The 22,715-nt window shown below is 39.3% G+C and overlaps 1 protein-coding gene and 1 long non-coding RNA gene across 5 annotated transcripts in view; one reads left to right on the forward strand and one right to left on the reverse strand.

Moving 5' to 3' along the window:
* Positions 1 to 22,715, forward strand: part of LOC110834863 (uncharacterized) — a 104,760-nt gene that overhangs the window by 33,062 nt on the left and 48,983 nt on the right. The window contains exon 3 of one of the 4 annotated variants that reach the window (XM_087340906.1): positions 18,751 to 19,642. The exons of 2 other annotated variants lie outside the window; for them this stretch is intronic. In XM_087340906.1, the coding sequence (XP_087197032.1) occupies positions 18,751 to 18,905 (155 nt within the window). In that variant the 3' untranslated portion in view covers positions 18,906 to 19,642. Of the gene's footprint in view, positions 1 to 5,475; positions 6,487 to 18,750; positions 19,643 to 22,715 lie in introns of those variants that run through there. One more of the 4 variants, XM_087340907.1, reaches the window with a different exon arrangement.
* LOC110834879 (uncharacterized) overlaps positions 1 to 22,715 on the reverse strand; it is a 126,772-nt gene that overhangs the window by 30,006 nt on the left and 74,051 nt on the right. The gene's annotated exons all lie outside the window — the stretch shown is intronic.

The raw sequence follows: 22,715 nt of genomic DNA on the forward strand, positions 1-22,715 counted from the left end.
TTTCACAGCGGTGAGTATGAAGATTTCTGTCTTCTGGGTTGTTGCGCTGTGTAGTCTGGTCGATGTTTACCAACGTTTCAGAGGTCATACTGCCTCCGTCATCAGGGCGATGAATGAAGCTTCTCCCCGTAGGATTTATATTGAAAGGAAAGTTCTTATACTAGGTCTAAAATAATCTAACCGCAAACCGACCGTAAATTTAAAACGCTACGAAATATTTCAAGTGTCACATATCCCGCTTTCGTCAGCAGATATTTTATTTAACTACGTGAACACAGACTATAGAATCCCTCTCAAAAGAAGGCTGACTGAAAAGAGTTATATCGTATTTTCACGGAAATACATTCGCAGCTTTTCCACACTCATGATTTTCACTGCACTTTCATTCCTTACATCTGGCGACATCTGGCATGGAAGTGATGAAGTTCGTCTCGCTGCCATTAAACGGCGTTCCTAAATTAAAGCAATTAATAAAAGTTTTGCTATGGCGCTGAGAACTTACGTATGTATACACCTGTTGTTACTGGCAACTGCGACAGTTAAATGAATACGTTTTGCAAAAGCGACTCATGTAAAATGAAAATGTTGGGCTTATGATGTCAATTTAGTCTAAACCAAATGGTCCCCAGTCATTTGCCATTCATTGAAACGGGTTTTCCAAAGACCGGCATACTTAACACTGCATTTTGGAATGCATTTTGTTAGTTTCTCTTATTGTTACAATGCTCTGTAATCTAATGGATAAATTAAGCGAAATTATTCAGGTAAATGATATGACGTGACATACAATCAAATTATGTCAGTGTTGAACGTGGGATGCGTAATTGTAATATAAGGTCGGTGTATCCCAGATGGTGGAGACGAAAGTAATTCTATTGGCCCGAGTGAAATGAAATCGGAATGATTCGTTTTGAACATCCATTGTCTGTTTTTTCCTTTCTCATAGCTTCTGTCTTAATTTAATCTTCAACAAAATCCTGACAGATTATTTCGACTGGTTTGCTACTGGAAAAACAATGGACTGGTGTTTTTGTGTTATTCGTATCCCTAAAATAACTTCTTACAAGTGTGCGGATTTCAATGAAATCGCCTCAAATACAACAATTTAAAATCCTTTCCAAGTATTATTTCAGCATGGAGATGATGCGAATTTTAAGTCAGGAGCATCATTAGTACAATTTAGGAGAAAATACCTAGAATGTGTATGGTCATAAAACTTTCATAAGTAGTTACACAAATTTTATTATTGTATTTTAATGCAATGGCAGTCTTCAAACAAGACGACAACTTTAAAAATTTTCTACTGGTTGCGAAACTGAAGAAACGTTGCAGACAAACAAGAAAAGTTAGATAGCAGTTGAAGAATAAAATTCTGCCTATGAATTTTAAATTTAACTTTCTTCGTTACAATGTAAGTGTGTGTGTGTGTGTGTTTTGCTAAGATTCAACAAAGCGACAGAGCGAATCTTTGAGATTCTATTCATGAAATGGTTAGATAACAGAAATAAAAATAATTTAACTGAATACGTAAATGTAAAAGAGCAAAATACAAAAATAATGCTATTAAATTTTTGACAATATTTTGTTACTGTTTCTTTGCGGGGAAATAACATCAGAGACGTCTAGTATATAAAAATTTACTTAATTTTAATTATTTTTCAAACGTTAAACAATAAATTCGTCCACAAGCCTATTATTTTTATCATAATTGTTGTTATGCAATTTACAGAGACAGCGGGTGACATATGTAGTGCTCTTTAGTTTGGAAAGATGAACTACGCGTGATTTATCAAGCCCTGTAACTGCAGCACACCTACAATGTCCCATAACACGATGATGCACAACACCCACTACTCGTCACGCGCGTCTCAGAGAAACGGCGAGTCCCAGATGTGGAGACAACCTTGGTTACTATGGTGACATGGATAGAAAAAGCGAACAGACTTTGCTCTCGAAATCCACACATACTTCTGGGCTTCTATACTTGCAATGCTATGAAAACAAATGCCGTTTCCTCGTGCCTGCCTCTGCTCGAGATCGCCAGCAAAACCACAAATGTTGTACTATGTCAACATTTTCTAGTATGTTCGGATAACCAAGTCTGAAAAGTGTATAAACTCTGTAATATTTGACGATGGCTGTTTTCTGGGTTGTTTTGCCTTGTAGTCTGATAGACGTTCAAGGACGTTTCTGAGGTGCTTGCTGCCTTCATTATCAGTACGAATGCCCTGTTGATAAAGGCAGCAAGCAATAATTTAAAAGAATGCACAGTAAATGACTAGGCCACCGAAATCAGCGAAGGAACTCCGCGTAGCAGAATCAGTCTTTCCAAATAATACTCACTCAGTTAGTCAAGGAATTTTTTGCGTTCTCTCAATCTCAAAATTGTATTGAGATGGATGATTCCAACTCACACTCATTTTGTATTTCTTTAAAATTAATTTTAATATTATTCTCTACCTACATCATCTTCTTTCCCCAATTAAGCTGCATATCCAGTTCATTATCCTTAATGATGTACAGATCAAAGGTAATGCAACTTTCATTTCATCTTGCATTTTAAACAATGTATTCATTTTCTACCTGGTTCATCAAACTTCGTAATCTGTTAATTTAAACCCATTAACGAACCATCACATTAGTTATGATATATTTAAGGTTGCTGTAAGTAAATCGGACTATACAGCGTCGAATGAAAAAATAATTACTGAAAAATGAGTCCGAAAGGATATCAAAAGAAATTGCCTTGGCCTAATTTAAGGTAATATGCCGGTAGTTGCCTGGAGCACCAGAGGTAAACGGCGATAAATCTACTTCAGGATAGTCAGTCTCTGGGTCGAGAGTTTAAACCCGGGACGACCCAAGCACGACGCAGGAGTACCAATCTTTCGTCCTTGACGTTTGGTCTATCCTTTCAAGAAAAGCGCTTTCGTCTCATTATCGACACAACACAACGCTACAGCGCCCCTTTCTCTTTTGGTGGGATGCCAATTTATGCAAATATAATTAGAGTATTTCCAGTTTTGCACATTATTAATTTTAAATCACGTTTCCTCATTCTTATTCATCAGACAAAAAGAGTAATAAATCTTAGGAATCCCTCCCGTTGAAGTTCAAACTCTAGTTCAGTTGTGATAATAGTAAAGCAATCTGCATACTACGCACATGTAGATGGTTGCCTTCTGAGCTGTAGCGCCGTGTAATAAGGTAGAAGTTTACCAACGTTTCAGATGCCCTTGTTGCTTCCATCATCAGGGCGATGAATTTGTAAACTACTAGACTACACGACGCTACAACCCAGAAGACAGCCATCTTTGTACTCACCCCCGTGAGAACCTGAAATTCTCCTTTGCATACAGATTTCTTACAAATTATGCAACAACGAACCATAGGTATATTACAATTTGGGGTCAAACACTGTTCGCTGTTTTGATGTACGCAAGTATTGTTAACGCCTTTGTGCACATCACAAGACATCACAGCTGCTTGCGTGTGCGCCTGATCGTAGGCAGCACTTCTTACACGTGTCACTTCAACTTCAAAGTACTGTAGTGTAGATCGAGCATGAGCGGCACATGTAGCACATCACGAGCAGTACTTGACATGTTTTGTCTCCCAATCAGCATGGCGCCTGTGACCACTAACACCAGGTTATGGGTTTCAATCGCACGCGCGTGTTCTAACATTCTACAATTTCCTTTGGAAAATACAACTTATTATTTACTGTTTCATAATGTACAACCAGTTGCTTTTAACCTGTCTACTGGAAGGAGAATAAATATGGTAATGAGTATGGGTTTGAAACATGATCTCTCACATTAAAGGAAGAACACAGATTGAGGGGTGTTTGACAGAAGGGTGCTGAGGAAGGATTAAATGACAGCAGACTGGAGAAAAATGCGTTAATGAGGAGCTTAACAACTCGCACTCTTCGCCAAATATTTTTACATTAATGAAATATAGGACGATGAGATGGGCAGGCATGTAGCACGCATGGTAAACATAAATGCGTAAAAATTTTCTTTGAAAAGCCTGGAGGGAAGAGACCACTCGGAAGAACTAAGTGCACACTGGAGGATAATATTGAAACGGGTGTTAAAAGGTGGGGTGTGAACTGTTTAGGATATGGACCAGTGACCGGCTGTTATGAACACAGCAGTGAACCTTTTGATTCCATAAAAGGCGGAGAATTTCATGTCTATCTGAGCGGCTGCTAACCTCTGAAGGACTCAGCAGCACCGAGATAATTAGGATAGTGGTAAAACTAGCCGAAATTCATGCACATGTACACCAGGAATGCAATATAAGATCTAAGCGATTATATATTACGAAGTTGTGAGGAACTTTGTAGGTTGTCGTGGCCGACTGTCACCAAGCATTTCAGTAGCTGACTGTCTCACTGTAACTAACTTACCCACCCTCTTGTTCTAGAGCCAGGGTCTTAGCTAACCTGCAGCACCCGCTAATTGGATAAGGTGTTGGTTTCCACAAACTTGGTACAGCCTGCAGACATCCGCAACTTATCTGTCTGTCCGCCTGTGTCTACATAATTTTCTTCAACGGATTATCGTGCGATGTCCGTCAAGTTCACATCTGTATTTCAGACAGTTCCTACATCAAGATTGCCACTTCACTTCAAAACAGGGATTCTGCGGTCCGCCGAATTCTGCTTTACAGTCCGCGTGCCTTTTATTTGTAATCTTCAAATTTCTACGAAGTTTCGAAAACGTCCTCGATTACATCGTTAAGGCTCACTAGTCGATAAACAAGGACGAATGTGACCCTAGTCTTGGAACGGCTGAGAACGCGTTTAGAAATACACATATTTATTTAACAGAAATTTCTCTTGTGCATAGGCTATTTTATATAAAGCCGAATGGCCGGTAGCCGATAAAGATTATGTATTATGAATTGGTAATGATGCGGATGAGAACGATCGCAGGTCATTCCTAAATATTTTCTCAACATTTGCCTGGACGGTTTGAAGAAATAATTATAAAATCTGTTAAGATAGCCGAACTGATTGATTTCAAAGCCCGAGATATAATTACGTATTTGAACTTCTTACTCTTTAAGAATCACACCTACCCTATAAAATGCGCCGAACATTAATGAACTACTAAATTTACATTTGTTGTCACATCCCTTTTAGAAAGATTGAACACGAAGCTGACTCATGTGGGTAAGGTACCGTACAGAGCAGGGATCGAACCCCAGGCTGGACTGTCGCATTAGCCATTCAACGGCCAGACAACTAAGCGCTTTGTTTCAGTTTTATAATTATATTCATTGTATTGGAAAACTGTTTTAACAGGTTTATATGAAATATTTCCTCACCACTTCTTGTGATAATAGTAATTAAACACCCTGTTTGTTATACAGACTACAATTATTTGGGTTTATTACGCTTTTATTTTACAGAGTCGAAAATAAATTATAAATATAATCAGTATTTTTATCTTATCTTTGTTTCAGGTAAGTAAGTGATCGTTACTTCTGGAGCTTACGGTGTTCTGGTAATGTACACTACAAATGCATCTATTCTTTGGTCTGATTTAGATAATAAGAAAGTAAAATTAAATAGAATGTTACCTGTTGCAGGAATCTGCATAGTTACACACGTAATTTACGCTGTTACATATGAAAATCTAAAGTAAAACTTATTCCAAATTTGGAAAATCAGCTCGACACTTTATCGATCCACAAAATATCTTAAAATATCAAAGGCTAAATGAGCACAGGCTTATGAGATAGCAACGATCTCACTAGGGAGCGATTTCTCTGAACTGAAGTCTGTCGTGTTTCTCCTCGTTCCCTAGAAGTAAGCTCCATGACAGTTCACTGAATTACACCACGATCCCTCCCGATTTATTATTACTAATCGCCACATCAGTATATACACGATGAACGGTACAAACAAACAAAGGCCTCATACACTCTTCAAGGCATGCAAAGTTAATTTTGGACTGGAAGTTTTTCGATCAGTTAATTATGAAAGGTGTTAAGGTATCCGAACTGCCAGCCCCTGGTCGGCCGTTGTGGCGCCAAAAGTTCGTTTCACGCGCTATCTGGCCTCACTCGCAGGTGCGTTGTGGCATGCCCGACCACCTCATGTGTGGATGATGCTGTAATTTGTCCCATGGCAGCTTCTGCCTCGCTGCACAGGACGCGCAAATACGGCAAGCAGTGTCGGATCCCGAGGGGAAGCTACGTTCAGCAACGTATCCAGATCTCACGTTCATTTCACAGTACTAAGAACTTGTAAAACAACAGAGCTTAATTAAACATGGGGTTGGAACATACTTAAAACAAAATTAATTCCATGGATCACAGTCCTTGTGAATGCGAGACACACTAAATGGAAGCTGCTGTCTTATAAATTATTGCGCTGTGTAACCTGGTTGAAGTTTACCGACGTTTCAGAGGCGCTTCCTACCTCCATCATCAGAATGATGATTATGGAGGAAGTGCTTGTTGCAAGCACCTATGAAACGTCGGTAAACTTCTGCTAGACCAGAAGACGCAACAACTTAGAAGGCTGCCGTCTTCATACAGGCGATCGTGAGAACCTGAAATCTCACAAATTATAATAAAACTAGAGAAAATCACGTAATGACAATCACGGTCCGGGCTGTTACAAGAATTCATTAACGACGATGAGATAAAGTATGTAGTGCACGAGTGGAAATTAGAAGACGTTTGGGAGAACATTTTATATATTGACATTATGGATATGTAAACCAGATGAAAATGACAAAATATAAGACCCAAAAGACGGCTTATGTGGCAACGGTGAAGAAATTTTGGCTTTAATAATGAGGCAAAAAGTCTCGAAAATCTGCACAACTAACAGCTCTTCAGGAAAACTGCGCCAAGAGATGGCAATTTAGCTCATGTGATTTACGGTCTACTTTCATAGCGTATGAATACGGCGACCGTACTTAATATAGACGCATGTAAACAGTTTTCTAGTTCTGACGATTGTTCATTAGTATCTCCCCTTGACAATATAAACGTCGTATTTTCGCTGTGCTACTGTGCAGAACTCGGGGAGTTGTTTACTCTGCATAAGAAGCAAGCGATCGCTCTAGTTATGAAAACTTTCTGAATAACGAAATCCGTCGTCTTTCTTTATAATTGAGATATTACATCGTCCCGAAATATCACTCTAATCCAGAAATCCTCTTTTCCTTGCCTAATTTAAAAAAAAAAGAACTTCGACTTTCTTTCTAATATTATGCGTCCATCTACGTATCGTAAAAACTGTGTATAGTTTCTTGTATTTATAGCCTACACCTTTTTAACTTAATCATTTTATAATAGATTTATCATACTGTTTGCTATAAATTATTACTATGAAGGGCCATGTGTCCCAAATGATTATTAAAACAGAGGACTTCGGTCAATCCCGGGGTTGTTCTTTCGTTTATTTAACCTGTTTCACAATGTCAGTACTGCCTACGTAGACCTACAGAGGACGACTGGTTCAATTATCTCGAAATGTTTCGATATTTGCTTATCTTACTTTGATTTCAAAACTGTTCACTATTCATATATTCTGGTATGTTATGGGGCTAAATGCAGTGATATTGAAAGGCAGGAGGTAAATGAAAAGACTACAAAAACTTTCTTACAGAGAGATCAAACAACTGTGACACAGAAACAGTACGCTGAAATGACTATGTAAGAAAAGGAATTACATGGTAGGGGAATTTTTAGGAATTTGGGCCTTAGAATTTGATTAAAAGGTGCAACAGAACATTGTCATTTGTTCTTAATATAAAATATATCAAAAAAAAATCACTGACCAATTTATGGAAGAGGAATACTTTCAAATTAAAGTAGAACTTTGCAGTGACCTACGGTTAGTCCGCATGCTGATATCAAAAGTAACAACTAACAGTGGCAGAACTGAACAATAGGCTGTTAGTCCCTTCATAGGTTTGCCAAATTTATATTTATATCAATAGTGTAATACATTTCTGGTAAATGACATATAGGCTGCCAATACTTCCTTTCATAACATTCCATATCAACGCACAATTTGCTCCGTAATGCACGACGTAAATTAACACGCAATTTCGTATTGTGAGGTCATATTCTATACCTGAGCTGAATACGAAATGTAAACTCTGCAGACCTTGGCCGCCACCAGTGAGAGAATTCCAACGCGTACGTGGCGAATACTTTAGAGTAGCCATTTAAAAACCCAGTGGTAATTATATGTACCGTCTACTTTAGCAATCAGTGATTCTAAATTTTGTCAAGAAACCTTACTTTTCTTGTGATTCTCAAACTAAATAGCGACTATTTCCTTAAATTGATCTTCGTAATGAAGAAGTTCTGTGTTCTCTTTGCGGTAGGGACAGGTTGTTAAAAATTTATACATTATCATTTACCTATATAAGTTTCCTATAACGCTGTAGGCTTATAATCTATCTCACAACGTGAAGTATTTTTATAAGAAAATATCACAAGTTAGCACTCACGAACTGAAAAAAAATAGAGGCAACGCGCCAGAAGTGTCGTTGTTTTTTACATTTTCGAACTTTCTTTTATTGATTGGTAAGCTTTGTGCTTGTAATTCTTTCACTCAAAGCCACACAGTGACCACGTGCAATACAATGGCGGCAGACTGCGTTGGTATGCAGCGGGGTGTTCATGTCGTTCAGCAACATCAGCCAGGTCAGCCACTGCAGTCATCACGCCTGTCTGTGCCACATAAATTACTTAGTGCTAACACGGGATGAACGTCGAATTGAAGCGGGACGAACCAGGTAAACAGCACGTCCGCATTAGTCATAATTTGACGCGTACGGTTTACTGTCAACTACAACGGTAAAACCGTTAGGGGTTGAAATTAATGTCACTATCGTGCATTAAGTAATTGTCGCACAAAACATTAACATTTGTTGGTTCGTATATTCTGACAGAGTACACAGGGAAAGTCATGTATGATTTGAGGTTTTCACAGCGGTGAGTATGAAGATTTCTGTCTTCTGGGTTGCTGCGCTGTGTAGTCTGGCCGATGTTCACCAACGTTTCAGAGGTCATACTGTCTCCATCATCAGGGCGATGAGTATGAAGATTTCTGTCTTCTGGGTTCTTGCGCTGTGTAGTCTGGTCGATGTCAACCAACGTTTCTGAGGTCATACTGCCTCCGTCATCAGGGCGATGAGTATGAAGATTTCTGTCTTCTGGGTTCTTGCGCTGTGTAGTCTGGTCGATGTTTACCAACGTTTCAGAGGTCATACTGCCACCATCATCAGGGCGATGAGTATGAAGATTTCTGTCTTCTGGGTTGTTGCGCTTTGTAGTCTGGTCGATGTTCACCAACGTTTCAGAGGTCATACTGCCTCCATCATCAGGGCGATGAGTATGAAGATTTCTGTCTTCTGGGTTGTTGCGCTTTGTAGTCTGGTCGATGTTCACCAACGTTTCAGAGGTCATACTGCCTCCATCATCAGGGCGCTGAGTATGAAGATTTCTGTCTTCTGGGTTGTTGCGCTGTGTAGTCTGGTAGATGTCAACCAACGTTTCAGAGGTCATACTGTCTCCGTCATCAAGGCGATAAATTCATCGCAGTATGACCTCTGAAACGTTGGTTAACATCGACCAGACTACACAGCGCAACAACCCAGAAGACAGAAATCTTCAGGGAAAATCATGTTTTCTATTTGAGCGTGTATTATCTGACTGCGTGCCTCGTATTTGTGCAGTTACAGTAATATTTTTAAAGACAAAGATTTCTGATGAAGAGAGAAATGTCTGAATCAATAGCACAAACACATTTATTTCTGATGGCGCTGTCAGTAGTTCACACTATACAGCGTTGAATGGCAGGATGATAATTAAACATGAACTAGATAGGATATTAAAGAAAGCGACGTAAGCTAATATGAAATAATATCCCGACTTTGCCGAGAGGGACTGAGGAAAGCCATGAAAATTCTCAGTCAAAGCCGAGATTTAAACTCGGAACCTTACGCATACGAAGAAAGTGCTAACCACTGGTCTAAATTCTTAAGGCGAATTATTGGCGGTTCAAAATGCTTGATAATAATTCATAGTTTTTAAGGTTTTGTTGACTACCATTCATTAAATTCACAAGTGTATAAATTAAAGGCATTTGTCACATTCTACACACCGGTACGTACTATAAAACGCGGTCCGGCCTCATGGCGTGCTGGCAAGGTCTGGAACAAAAGAAGAGTGTGCCTTAAGCCACTGTTCCATGGAATTGTGACATGTTTGCAATTCCACCGCGAGCTGACGTGAGTGGGCAGACGGCCACACAACAAGGAACGTGTTGCTAGGTTACGTACGAGCAGTCATGATGATATTGCTTCTGGTTGAAAACGTAACATGTACACAACTCGACAGCACTGGTCTTCAGTGGGACATGACGCGGAGAATCGCACTGCCTACTTTCGCTTCTATCGTCACATTCATGGATTGCGACAAAAAATACATGAAAGACAAGATATTGTGTGTGGGTAGATGCCTCACAATGTGCCGATCTCCCATCCAAAGAGTCCTTTCACTGAATCAGAAGAAGACATTTGGAACAGGACAGTATTCTTTCGACGATCGGATTAAATTCTTTCTGACCAATTTGTGACAGAAATGTTCCACCTGAGTAAAATTTCAGGAACAGAAAACAAATATAAAAGCAGAGTATTTTCCGTTAGATTGATGTTTCCCATTTATGTTTCTGCGACATTATTAAGTGAACGTTTAGTAGAGGTATTATATTGATTTTCTCGGAACCAGGTTAACTTTACGCTAAAGACGCATCTCAATTTCTTACAGGCGCTTGTAGGGTTAGGCAGGCCTACTATTATTCATTTCGTTGTTGTTATTGTTCCCCCCACGTGCCTTATAGCTCTTGCTTTTGTTTCTAGCAGTAACAAAAGAGCAACGATACGACGTGTTCGTGCGTAGTGAGCTAATGTAACAGGTTACGCAGACCGTGTTTTGTACTGTATTTCATTAGAAGTTTAAAATTTAGGAAATGTACATTCTTTATAATTGTTATAACTACCATTACCACTTCCACTGCTATAAATATTGCCTTCTGCTGCTGCTTTCGCCGCTGCAAATGCTTAGCTTCAGTGGCTTTTTAAGCCATGAGAATCGAAACGGGTAATTTTTGGGAATATTTTCTTATTGTAACTAACTTCACGCGACGCATGGCCCGAAATTTAGTGTTATTCATTCTTCTTGAACTGGCACAAATTTTCCTTTTAAATTTCCTCATACACATTCTCTGCAGTTGCCACAGCCCAAATTTGAGCTGCTTGCATTATTTTGGAAATACATGCGAATTTCATATAATTACTGTCGATTATTTAAATGATCGGCCTGTATCACGAGCCCTAAGAAAGCGTTGGTTGTCACGTCAGACTGATCTGTAGGAATGCGATCCGAAGGCTTCGCCCCGATGTGATGTCTTCATTTTCACAATTAGCCTGCTCCCACTAAGGGCGTGATCACCACAAAGATATAATCGTGCACTGTACTTGTCATGTTTGCAGGAACTTGCACTGTGTAAACGGGTTAGAAACAATTAGCCGTTTAAGCTTTTATCACGATATAAAAGCCTATCGCAAAACGACAAGACTTTCTTAATTGACAGATATAGAAATTACGAGAATGTAAACATTGTTCTCCCTAGATGGTATCCCAAAGAGTCAACTTCATCCAGAAATACTTAGTCTGCAGTACAAGAATAATCCGTTTGAGCAGTGCTACCAACATATATCCCTTCAGAGAGATTTTGATCTTGAAACAACAGAATTTCTTGTAGTTTCCTATTATTACGGCTTCACCCAGTGCACTTTTCAAGACTGTTTACATCAAACAAGATGGCGGAAAATCTTTGATAAAGGTCGCCACTGACTGACCGACTAACTCCATAGAGCTGAGTCCTTATAAATCTGACAGTCGCTCAGATAATCAAGAAAGAGGCCTACCCTCATAGGAACGGAAGGCTCATTACTATCTTAACGAGAGCCTGCCACCGGTCACTATCCTAAGAAATATTATTCAATTACAAGCGATCCTAACCTGTATCATTAAAATCAATTTCAACAATATCCTCCCATCTGTGCCTAGGTCTTCAGAGCGATCCCTTCGTTTCAGACTTTCAAACCAAACTTTCTTTTTACGCATTTCACATCTCCCTAATGGAAAGTCCCCCAGCGTTAACTGGGGTATATATGGACATTAATGCAGTAAACTTGGCACTTCGCGAATAAAGGCATGCTGTTATTCACAGCTCAGCGTAGAAAAAAGTTTCGTTGTGTCACTGATGGTCACAGGAGGCGGCAAAGCCGGGGTAGTTATCGACTTCTGATGAAGACCTGCACAAGTAGCAGCACGTGACTGGGTGACGCCATCGCAGCGTGATGTTATAGACAGTTTCTCTGACACATGTCTATTCTTTCAGATTCAACAGAACCAGGTCATTATATCGCATTTCGTACCTATGTGTTTTTCTTCAAGTTCTATCTAACAGGCTTGTGTAGTTCCACTTCGTTATTCCAGAGTAGTCAATAATTATGCATCAAGCAGTTTTCGCATCAAATTGGTGCTCAGACAGAGTCTGTAATGCAGTAAAAGCTAAATATTCGGTTAATATTAAGACATATAACTTTTAACGATGCAAGAAATTCCAATCTAAAAATTCATTATCGTCATCAAAAGAGTCCTTAATTTGACAATATCCTGAATTAGTTCGATATAGTTATAAAATGACACCATATTTCTTTAATTTACACTCAGGCATCCCCTTCCAGTCTACTTCTCGTTGGCTTCTCGAAATCAGGATTTTCAGAAGTAAGTTTTTTAATCTCCCTCCATGGCTACAACAGCCTAGGATTCCTCACTTCAAAGATTGAAATAAGAGATCAACCCATGGTGCACCTGTTAGTTCATAGTTTAGCGGTCTGAGTACTAATCATCAGAATAGGTAGGATTTCTTTATTTTTTGTTTTTTGTTTAAGGAATACAGGTTAATGAGATTTGAGGTTTTCACAGCGGTGAGTATGGAGATTTCTGTCTTCTGGGTTGTTGCGCTGTGTAGTCTGGTCGATGTTCACCAACAGCGCAACAACCCAGAAGACAGAAATCTTCAGAATATATGGTATTCGTTTATTAAGCGACGAGTGAGTGAGTGAGTGGGTCTGTGTATTATTAAACAAGCGACTATATTATATTCGTTTAAGCCCTGAAACCTTCTATAGAGAAGCAAGAGTCGTTAGTTGCGGAGACCTGGGGCGCCCTTTCGATTCACTGCACTGTTCTACGAAGTAAGATGGAGTACCCAGCGTTCCCCGCGGAACAAACAGCTCAGTTTCTGTATAACGATGGTACTGACATCTGTGATCGATGAAGGTATGATAAATTATGAAGCTCGGTGCCGAGTGATTGATGCGTGGATCTGAGGGGTCTAGGGATTGAACTCCGGATAGGGACAGACATGCGCAAGTCCGTGTAGTTGTTTCCTGAAAGGAAACGCACTATCTCATCAAAATATTTGCGGGTTCGGATTTAGCAAGCGCGTTGGCAATTACAAACATATTTTCGATGGAAATTTTTCAATACCACCTCATCAAAGAACTATATGTAGTACTGGCACATTTCTCAGTGACATAAAAATGTAGGTGAAAATATTATATTCTCCCGGTAAACAACCGTATAAATGTGAAATAGTAATTTGCAACATCGCCGCCAAAAAAGAAAGAAACATAATGAAAACTGACCGACATGTTTAGATGCCACAAAACAAAAACAGATGTAACAAGCACAGAGGTAGGCCTACAAGCGCACGGGTTAGAGAGAAGAGACAAAGAGTATGACAAATTAATGATGACACGCAAAGATATTTAATGGTTCCTTGGCATCACGTTTAATTTGATTTTGATTAAAAGAGACCGCCTGACGGGACGTTTTGAAGCTGTATTTATGTTTACACAGACAATGCGTGACAATTACTATGGCTTTTATATAGGCTAATATATAGGAAGTAGCAATTTTGCGTCTCTGTGTGGTTAATCCCACTACTGAAAGCAATATTCTTGGAAACTGAGACAGAAACAAAGCTCTGACGAAGACGCTGAAATTCCAAGGGTGTATTTTCGAAAGTACTTACCGTGTTCACATTCACACGTACAACTGAGCCTGTACTGTACTGCATTGTGAACAACAGATTTACCCGAGGATGAGTATCACGTGTAAGCACTGGTTGTAACTGACAGTTGTTAGCTGCACGCCTCAACTATAATTTAGTTAGTCTACGCCGAAGGTTAACTGACGGCGCTTTGCACTCGAACGAAGTGGGAAGACGGTCGCAGCTTAAAGATTCGGAAGTAGGCGGTCGTGGTATATTTTAAGATGCTGTCCAGGAATTCGCGTAGAGACTGAGGGATGTCATCAACATCTCGTTCCGGACAACCGAAATCCAAGCCGGTACTTCTGATTACAAGTCCAGGATGGAGAACGTGAAATCTGACGGTGATAAACACTGCCGGCCGCCTTAACCCCGAGACAGAACCCCGATACACACTGAATAGGAGACTGTGCAGAGCTCAAGAATCGTTCTGAAGTGTCGCTGAATTTGACATAATTTGAAAATTTTACATCTCAATACATTCTATTTTGCATGGTCAGCACTTTTGCTTCATATTCGGTAGATCTCAGGGTCAAATTTCGTGGTCTTACTCAGTCTTTACAGGTAGTCTGCTGAAATATTACCTTAACATATGCCAGGAACGCTTCCTTCCGTATCATTTCCCGTTCACCATTTAAAATGATTCTACAATCCGACGTTATACACCTATATAGACCTACTGCGTCTTTAAACAAATAATCCAGTCCTTCCTTATTCACGCTTATTTCGTTTGAGGATAGTCTTGTTATGTATATGGAGTGCAAATCAAATGTTATGTTTAACTACAATCCCTTCTTCGGCTCATTCTATATTCACTGAGTCTCAAATAACCTTTGTTACTGATATAGAATCGACAGGCAAACTTCCAGTCCAGTAGAGCTTGTTGGTAAATCAGTTATAAATCGAGAAATCGGACGTGAAGAGAGAGGGGAAACACAGCAGGTGCCGCTCACTTGGAACAGATTCGACAAAGTATACCATCTTTATACATGGAACACTGAGATAAAAGAAGCGAGAAAATTTTCGCAGAAAGCGAAAGAAATCAATGAAGTGACGTTTCTGGTTCGTTAGTTCCTGTGAGAGACGTAAGTCTACTTCCGGTTCGACAATTAGGGGCCACCTCTGCGATAAAACTCGTTCATAACACTGTACAAGACGTTTCTCTCACGACCTGTTTAAAAAAGGCGCTCTGAGTAACAGTGGTCTTAGTCACTGCAGTCCTACACTTGTGGAAACAAAGATGTGGGGGTGAGACGAAGAAGATTTTGCGGTCCAGCTCTCAATTTGATTTCGCCGACTACTTGCCTCGTTCTCCTACCTTGTTTGGGGGGCAATGGGATCGACTCGTACCAAAGCTACATCGCCCACATTCCCTGAGAATTCCTGGCAGAACACACCACAATATACACTTACTTCACGGGCCGATTAAAACGTTAATTGCAGGAAGATATGTTAACTGTCTCCCTTGGCAGTTATATAAATTAATCTTCTCTTTGGTTAGGTAATTAGACATATCATGCGGTATTTGACAGTTAACAGCCATTTACTAACGCAAATTAAAGTAAATTTCTAAATAAAATTACCGGCATAATGATCCTTAAACAACGTATGAAGCTCTATTCATATAAAAAATGAATAGAAATGTAAACACTAGTGCCAACTCCATGGAGCAACGCCATTCTTGAGAAGCTGATAGTCGATCAGCTAATCAAAGAAGTCCTTTCTTTTTTCCTACCCCAACGTCCATTACCGTGTTTATAATAGCCCGCCACTGGATCGAATCTTGAGCTAAATGAATCCAGTTCATATTATCACACACGATTTCTTTAAAATTTATTTTAATATTATTGTCCTTCCATCTACGCCTAATTAACACTATTACTACTATTCAAACAAATTTTGGCATGCTCACATGGACTGTTTAGTAGGGTTGAGACAGTTCATTCTAACAATTTGACTGCTGTTTCCTCTGCATCCATCACAGATGCGCCACTTTTTTTAACAAAAGAGCACAGTCGATTGATTAGTGATGGCTTTAGAGTAATGTTTCTCTAACAACGGATTTTTATCTAACCTGTTATCGGTTTGAAAAATACTGAAGCAATCGGTGACCGTATGAGAGGTGTCAGTCGGAATAATTGGTCATCCCACACGTAAGATGTTAGGTAGCGCGAAAAAAACAGGTTTCCTCTGGGGAAATGTCGGAATTTTTGGAGAGAATAAGCTGAGAGATAAAACTGAGAATACTGAGAATTTTATGGATTTTCACATTAGCAAGTTAGTGAGACAGTTATACCCTTATGTTGTTTATGATTAACATTGCCAGGCCAGCCAATCGACTTCTTGGAAGATAACTAACTGCGCAAATGTCCTGTCTGACGGCTAACCATTAAGGCAGAAGTTAATGTGTTACTCTAGGCTTCTGAAACCACAATTTAAATATAGGGTATGTATGCAATAAAAATTACTTTAATTGATAGAACCATTTCTGAATTTCAGTAAAACTGTCAATTTTTATATCTCTCACTTCTTGAAATAGCATTAACTTTCTAATTGTTCAAAATCGAATGCTTGTGTTTTTAGTTTATCCCCCACCCCCATTTTCCCCATTATTCAGAATTTCCCACGATTTTGTGTTTCTACAGGTGGTAGTCATCAAACTCCGCGAACGTCTTGCTTCTAGCAGGAAACAGACCTATCTTAATAATAAGGTCAGCGTCATGCGACATTTATTTTGGGAGCCGCACGATTCCCTGAATACTTGCCGTGTCATATAAATTATCTTCTCCGGATTCTGACATTCCAGATCCACTTCCTTCCGAGCTAAAGCAATCTCATTACTCCCTCTTCCAGTTCCCAAACCAAACGTAATGAAACATTCTTTATCTTCCTCCGCCCATTTGCCATCTGGGGGTGTGCTTCATAATATTTTAGGTCGAAAACCCATATTAGGGTGGAATAATATATCACCAACAGACAGTTTTGGTAATGCTCGATTTTGTTACAAAACAAATAGTCTGTATAGTTTCTTGATTTTCTTGTTTCAATAAATCTTCAACTCGACGCTTTTGTTGGATTTATATAATTCTTTTGTTGGTACTCCTTCTGTTGAGGATGTACGTATTCATTTTTAGAAGAAACCTTTTTAAGCATGGTGACCAATTGAGAGTCAGACAAATGCTTGCTTGTTACCGTATCGTTAAGCGGCAACAAAAAGAAGAAGAAGAAGAAGAAGAAGAAGGTTGTCTTCCGGGTTGCATCACCGTGTAGTCTGGTAGAAATTCAATGACGTTTCAGTGTTACTAGCTGCCTTCATCATCATCGCCATGAAAACTTGTAAGGAAATGGAACAAACATTCCAGGCATTATTATCTCGGAACTAGCCACGCTCCAGGCACCTTGCCCCGGGGGAAACAACCCCAGAGCAGTATCATGATACCAGCGGGCAGTCGTGATGAGTGTCGTTCTTCCAGCGTCTTAAAATCATGTGTTGGAGCATTGTTCCACTCAGTCATTTCAGAAATGCAATAAACAATAGAACAAAGCCATGTGACTCATTCCCAAGGCGACAACAGTTCAAAGCTCCGTGTGGGAAGGGTACAGTGAAGAGGCGTGTGCAAACAGCTGATTTTCGCACTATTGTTTTCTTGCATGCATTTCGTCCGCTGGCCTGTCTCCTGTACTCAGCCAGAACAAAATGTATTTAATTTGAATGTTTTAAAGTAGTTTCACGGTGATCAGACAGGTGTTGTAAATTTGATTTCTTTGGTGCAGGTCCTCTCAACCAAGATCCACAAACTTTCTTTTAATGAGGAGAAATTTCTTCTAAAATCTGAAACATTTTATAAACTCTCGTCGGAAGCTAACAGAAAATTAACTGTGGTATCGTATTATGACTGGTGAAATGCACAAAAATTTATAGCCAAAAAAGAATAGAACAGACCTCATGCGAGAACCTGGTGCAAAAACAGGAAAGTAATATTAAAATTAAGCTTAATTAAAATGGCTTATGGTCTCTTTCTTCTCCATGCTTTAGAACTCTTGTTTAAAAATCACAATCCTGTTCGACGCTATATAACATCTAGATAAGAAAACGTCAAATAAGCTAAAAATAAAATTTTGTGGGCTCAATGTCGCTCCGTAATAAACCTGGAACTGCAGTTCTTTCTTCATAATTGACCCTTGGGATATCCCTGTTTCTCAAGGCGCAAACATTGGCAGAGCGCTTACTTCCTGAACGAAAAACTGGCTTATGTCTAATAATTTCTGAATTAGTGAATTGATAATCCAAGAAACTTGCAGGGAAATCCATGTGACTGAAAACAAAAGAGGCATTGCTTAGGCTCGCACCAGAATAGTATGATGGTACGCTACACATGCGAACTGAATTGTGTTGAATAACCTATCATTTTACATAAAAAATAAAGTATTTACGAATCAGTGTGTACTTTACTGCCATAAGCCCCCTATAAAACTTCCGGTGAACTATAATGAAAGAAATGTCTGGTTTTCACGAACGAGTGGCAGTACCGGAAACTGTGAGAGCACCTAACTGTATCAACTTCCGTCGTCCCCAGTTACTGGAATGTTCACCAGAGCCTCAGTAGTAAACTTCGCTTCATCCCGCGCTGAACCATCGGCTCCTGGAACCGAGTCTCGGAGATTCGACCAAATGGCCTTCGGAACTGAACTCTCAGTTCACCAGTCAGTGAGTATGGACATCCATCAGTGAACCACGGATATGAAGTAGTAATGATGAAACTGCATGGGGAAAATACACTGTGAGGGAGATTCAAACCAACGACTTTAACAAACACAGTCGCATTTCGTTTGACTACTAATGACAACGATGATCCAGTGACCCGTTGCTTGCATCCCGTGTCCAAGCTAATTGACGGAGGTCTGTCTGCATGGTTCACTGATTCCTCGACTACCTGCCTAGTGTCCAATGCATACTACGCTCGTGGTTATTCCAGCGTCAACCCAAATGTGACAATATTTCAGTGAATGGCGTTCAATCAGATCAGTGGATTTTCCAATAGGCCAGGAATATCTGGTATCGAAGAATATTATAATACGCATCTGTGAGTACTGTGCAGTGGAATCTAAAAAGTCGGCTCGCATTGCCCATATTTTTCAACATAAGCCACAATTGGATAATAGGTTACATGGCAAGTAATGGTAGGCCTATTATTATCTTTACTTGTTATGTCATATCGTGGCAGCCCTGCATTTTTTATTCAACCACGTGATAACAGAGTTACAGAATATACATTTTCCTATCGAACGTGCAAAATTTGAATTATATTGCTTTCACTTTGTAAAATAATGTTCATTGTCGCCGTTTCACAATATTTAAAGTGACTTATTTACTGACTACAACCTGGTGCTCTCAGGCTATCGAAATAAAGCACAAGTTACCTGGATATATTTTTTGATTCGATTAATAAAAAATACGACATATTGAAAGATTGTTCCTCTATGTGCCCTTCTTTAAACTGCGCGTATAATATTACTAAAACAGTGGCGAAGAGTTCAGAGATTTAGTCACGTTTACGAAGTGTGTGACATTGCTCAACTGGTGAACAGATTGAATCTTCAAGGTCTCCGAAACATAATGAGGACGTTAAATGTAAGTTTTGCCTTTTTCTTTTAGTAATTAGTAATACTTCTAGATCTAAATTTTAAACTGGATCGGATTGGCCAGTCAGGAATACACCAAAAGTTTAAACATATTTGTTGATGTGTTTAATTTTAATTGAAGAGCTAAATAAAAATTCCCTGGTGCAGTGTCTGCCCTTTGCAATCAGACAGCTATATGGTGCAATAACCCCGAAGTCAGCCATCCACATACTCGCGTCTGTGTAAACTTAAGATCTCGCTTAATATCAGTCTTGCTATGAAACACCAAAATTCTGCCAGTGTATCATATTCAGGGCCACTTAAATTGAATTAACATTCTCATAACGTCGTTTCCAAAAGTCCACTTTACATTCTCCCATCGACATCTAGAGTCTATTGTATCGGAAATGTTTGGACAGAATTTGTAGACCTCGCTGTAGTTTATTTAACGTTATTGAATCAACACAAGTAATTACTTACTTAGTCGAACGAGAAATAGCTGGATGACTATTAATGATCGGTGTAGGTGGATGCAAAAGGAGTCGGTTGTAGAAATTACGTTTTGAGTTACTATCACGGTATTTACTTAGGATATGCCGAGGAAACTCACACGAAATCTCGAAATAACCGGAAACTAAGGTTAAGATTCCTATCGGAGGCACCCTGAAGTGATGGAAACTTGCCACAGCTATCGGTCTTGATATTAATAATGTAAATAATAAATATTAATAATAGGCGTCATATTATATGTGATTTCGAAGATGACCCCTGCAGCTGAAGAACAGAAACAATAACCCTAATGGTCCTTGTATTTTGTTGACCGTAGAAAGCCGGCATAATGACGTGAGGAACACAAACGGAACATCAGATGGGCGGTGATCAAGTCCTGACATCAAGGGTTGATCGTGTACAAAACAGGGGATGAAGGGTTGCATAAAACATTACTGTCTCGCACAGAATCAATGTGATCCGTTGGTGTAGGTGTAGGTGGATGCAAAAGGAGTCGGTTGTAGAAATTACGTTTTGAGTTACTATCACGGTATTTACTTAGGATATGCCGAGGAAACTCACACGAAATCTCGAAATAACCGGAAACTAAGGTTAAGATTCCTATCGGAGGCACCCTGAAGTGATGGAAACTTGCCACAGCTATCGGTCTTGATATTAATAATGTAAATAATAAATATTAATAATAGGCGTCATATTATATGTGATTTCGAAGATGACCCCTACAGCTGAAGAACAGAAACAATAACCCTAATGGTCCTTGTATTTTGTTGACCGTAGAAAGCCGGCATAATGACGTGAGGAACACAAACGGAACATCAGATGGGCGGTGATCAAGTCCTGACATCAAGGGTTGATCGTGTACAAAACAGGGGATGAAGGGTTGCATAAAACATTACTGTCTCGCACAGAATCAATGTGATCCGTTGCCCGTATTTCAACCTTGTTTCCTGGAGTCTTACAAAATGGTACAGTCCATATGTACTGGTGGATAAACTCTCAGGTTTCTATTACATTTGCATCTGAATAACTCTTTGGAATAATAACGCAAAGATTAAGAAGAATACTTAACCTTTCAAATCCCAATGGTATAAATTTTTGGACTACGTGCTTTGAATATCAGTAATTGCATTTTGTAAGTGGGTGCTTCAAAGGAATCTCAAACTAAACAACGACGATTTCCTTTAAAAAGCATTAAGGAGTTGATCTTTGCAACAGTGAAGTGTGGTGCTCTCTTTGAGGTACGGACTAGACTCAGAAATATTTAAATGAGCTTCGACTTCAAAGGGTTCATTACGATTAAATTATTACTTAGGTCATTTAATAAGTAATTGGTTACTTAGACCCTGTGCGCACGAGCGGTGAAACAGCCGCACGACCACCATTGTTTGCCCGACCTTGGTGTAAATGAATAGGAGAAAAGCCAGGCACTTTACAGTTCGGCAATGTCGGAGTACAGTTAAAAAAACTAAAGAGCAACTGTAAATAGAAGTCTGTGAAGCTCTACTGCCGAACTCGAGCCAACTTGACAAAAACAGAAGGTATCTGAATAATTTCTTTGGGTACATACGCGGGTCCCCATATAATTTGTGAAATTGGGCTTTCTACAGTCTTTTATTTACAAGTGGAGGAAACCAAAATTTGCTGCTTTCAGCATAAAATGTCCCTACGACAAGCAGACAGCATATTTTTAACACATTTTTTATTTGTCAAAATGCAAACGTTGGCTGCATAACAAACTTCTGAGATTGCGCTTACCGACGATACGATAAGCAATTATAAATGATCATGAATACTTCACATAACACGAAAGAAAAGGAACAGAACTTACTTGGGCTCCGGCGACGGCTTGTTACAGTATAAAAGGAAGATCTGCAGGAACCTTATCGTAGTCATCATTAAACTTTACATGATAGGAATGTTACCACTTACACATACAAAGTTTCATAAACATTCTTATACATGGGTTTTTATTTACCGTCAATCCTAACGACAGATTCATGATGCAGCTCATAATTAAATCCGCAGACGTAAAAGATTAAGATCTCTTCCTCCGCTGTACCTAATCAGATTATATTTACACCGTTAATAATTACACTCATTAACGCTCAGGAAGAAGTAGCTATATTATGTATGCCGCTAGAAAAATGACAGAATTAATATTATTTGTATTTACAGTCAAACGCTTGTTATACTACAAAATAAAAACATCAGTGTCGAAGACTGAATGTTTTGGCATCTATTCTATGCCATCTTCAGATCTTATTTGTACATAACACAACCGACAGTTGCATAAACTGAAGCATCATCAGTAATCTTTGCGTTCATCAGACACAGCAGTAACAACACTACAAAACACGATTAAATAACGCAATTTAAAGGCATACACCAAATAACATGATGTCTTTTCAGA

Source organism: Zootermopsis nevadensis, unplaced genomic scaffold (assembly GCF_977971745.1).
Source record: "Zootermopsis nevadensis isolate Lab colony 2312 unplaced genomic scaffold, Znev_1.0 Znev_ptg000061l, whole genome shotgun sequence".
Classification (NCBI taxonomy): Eukaryota; Metazoa; Arthropoda; class Insecta; order Blattodea; family Termopsidae; genus Zootermopsis; species Zootermopsis nevadensis.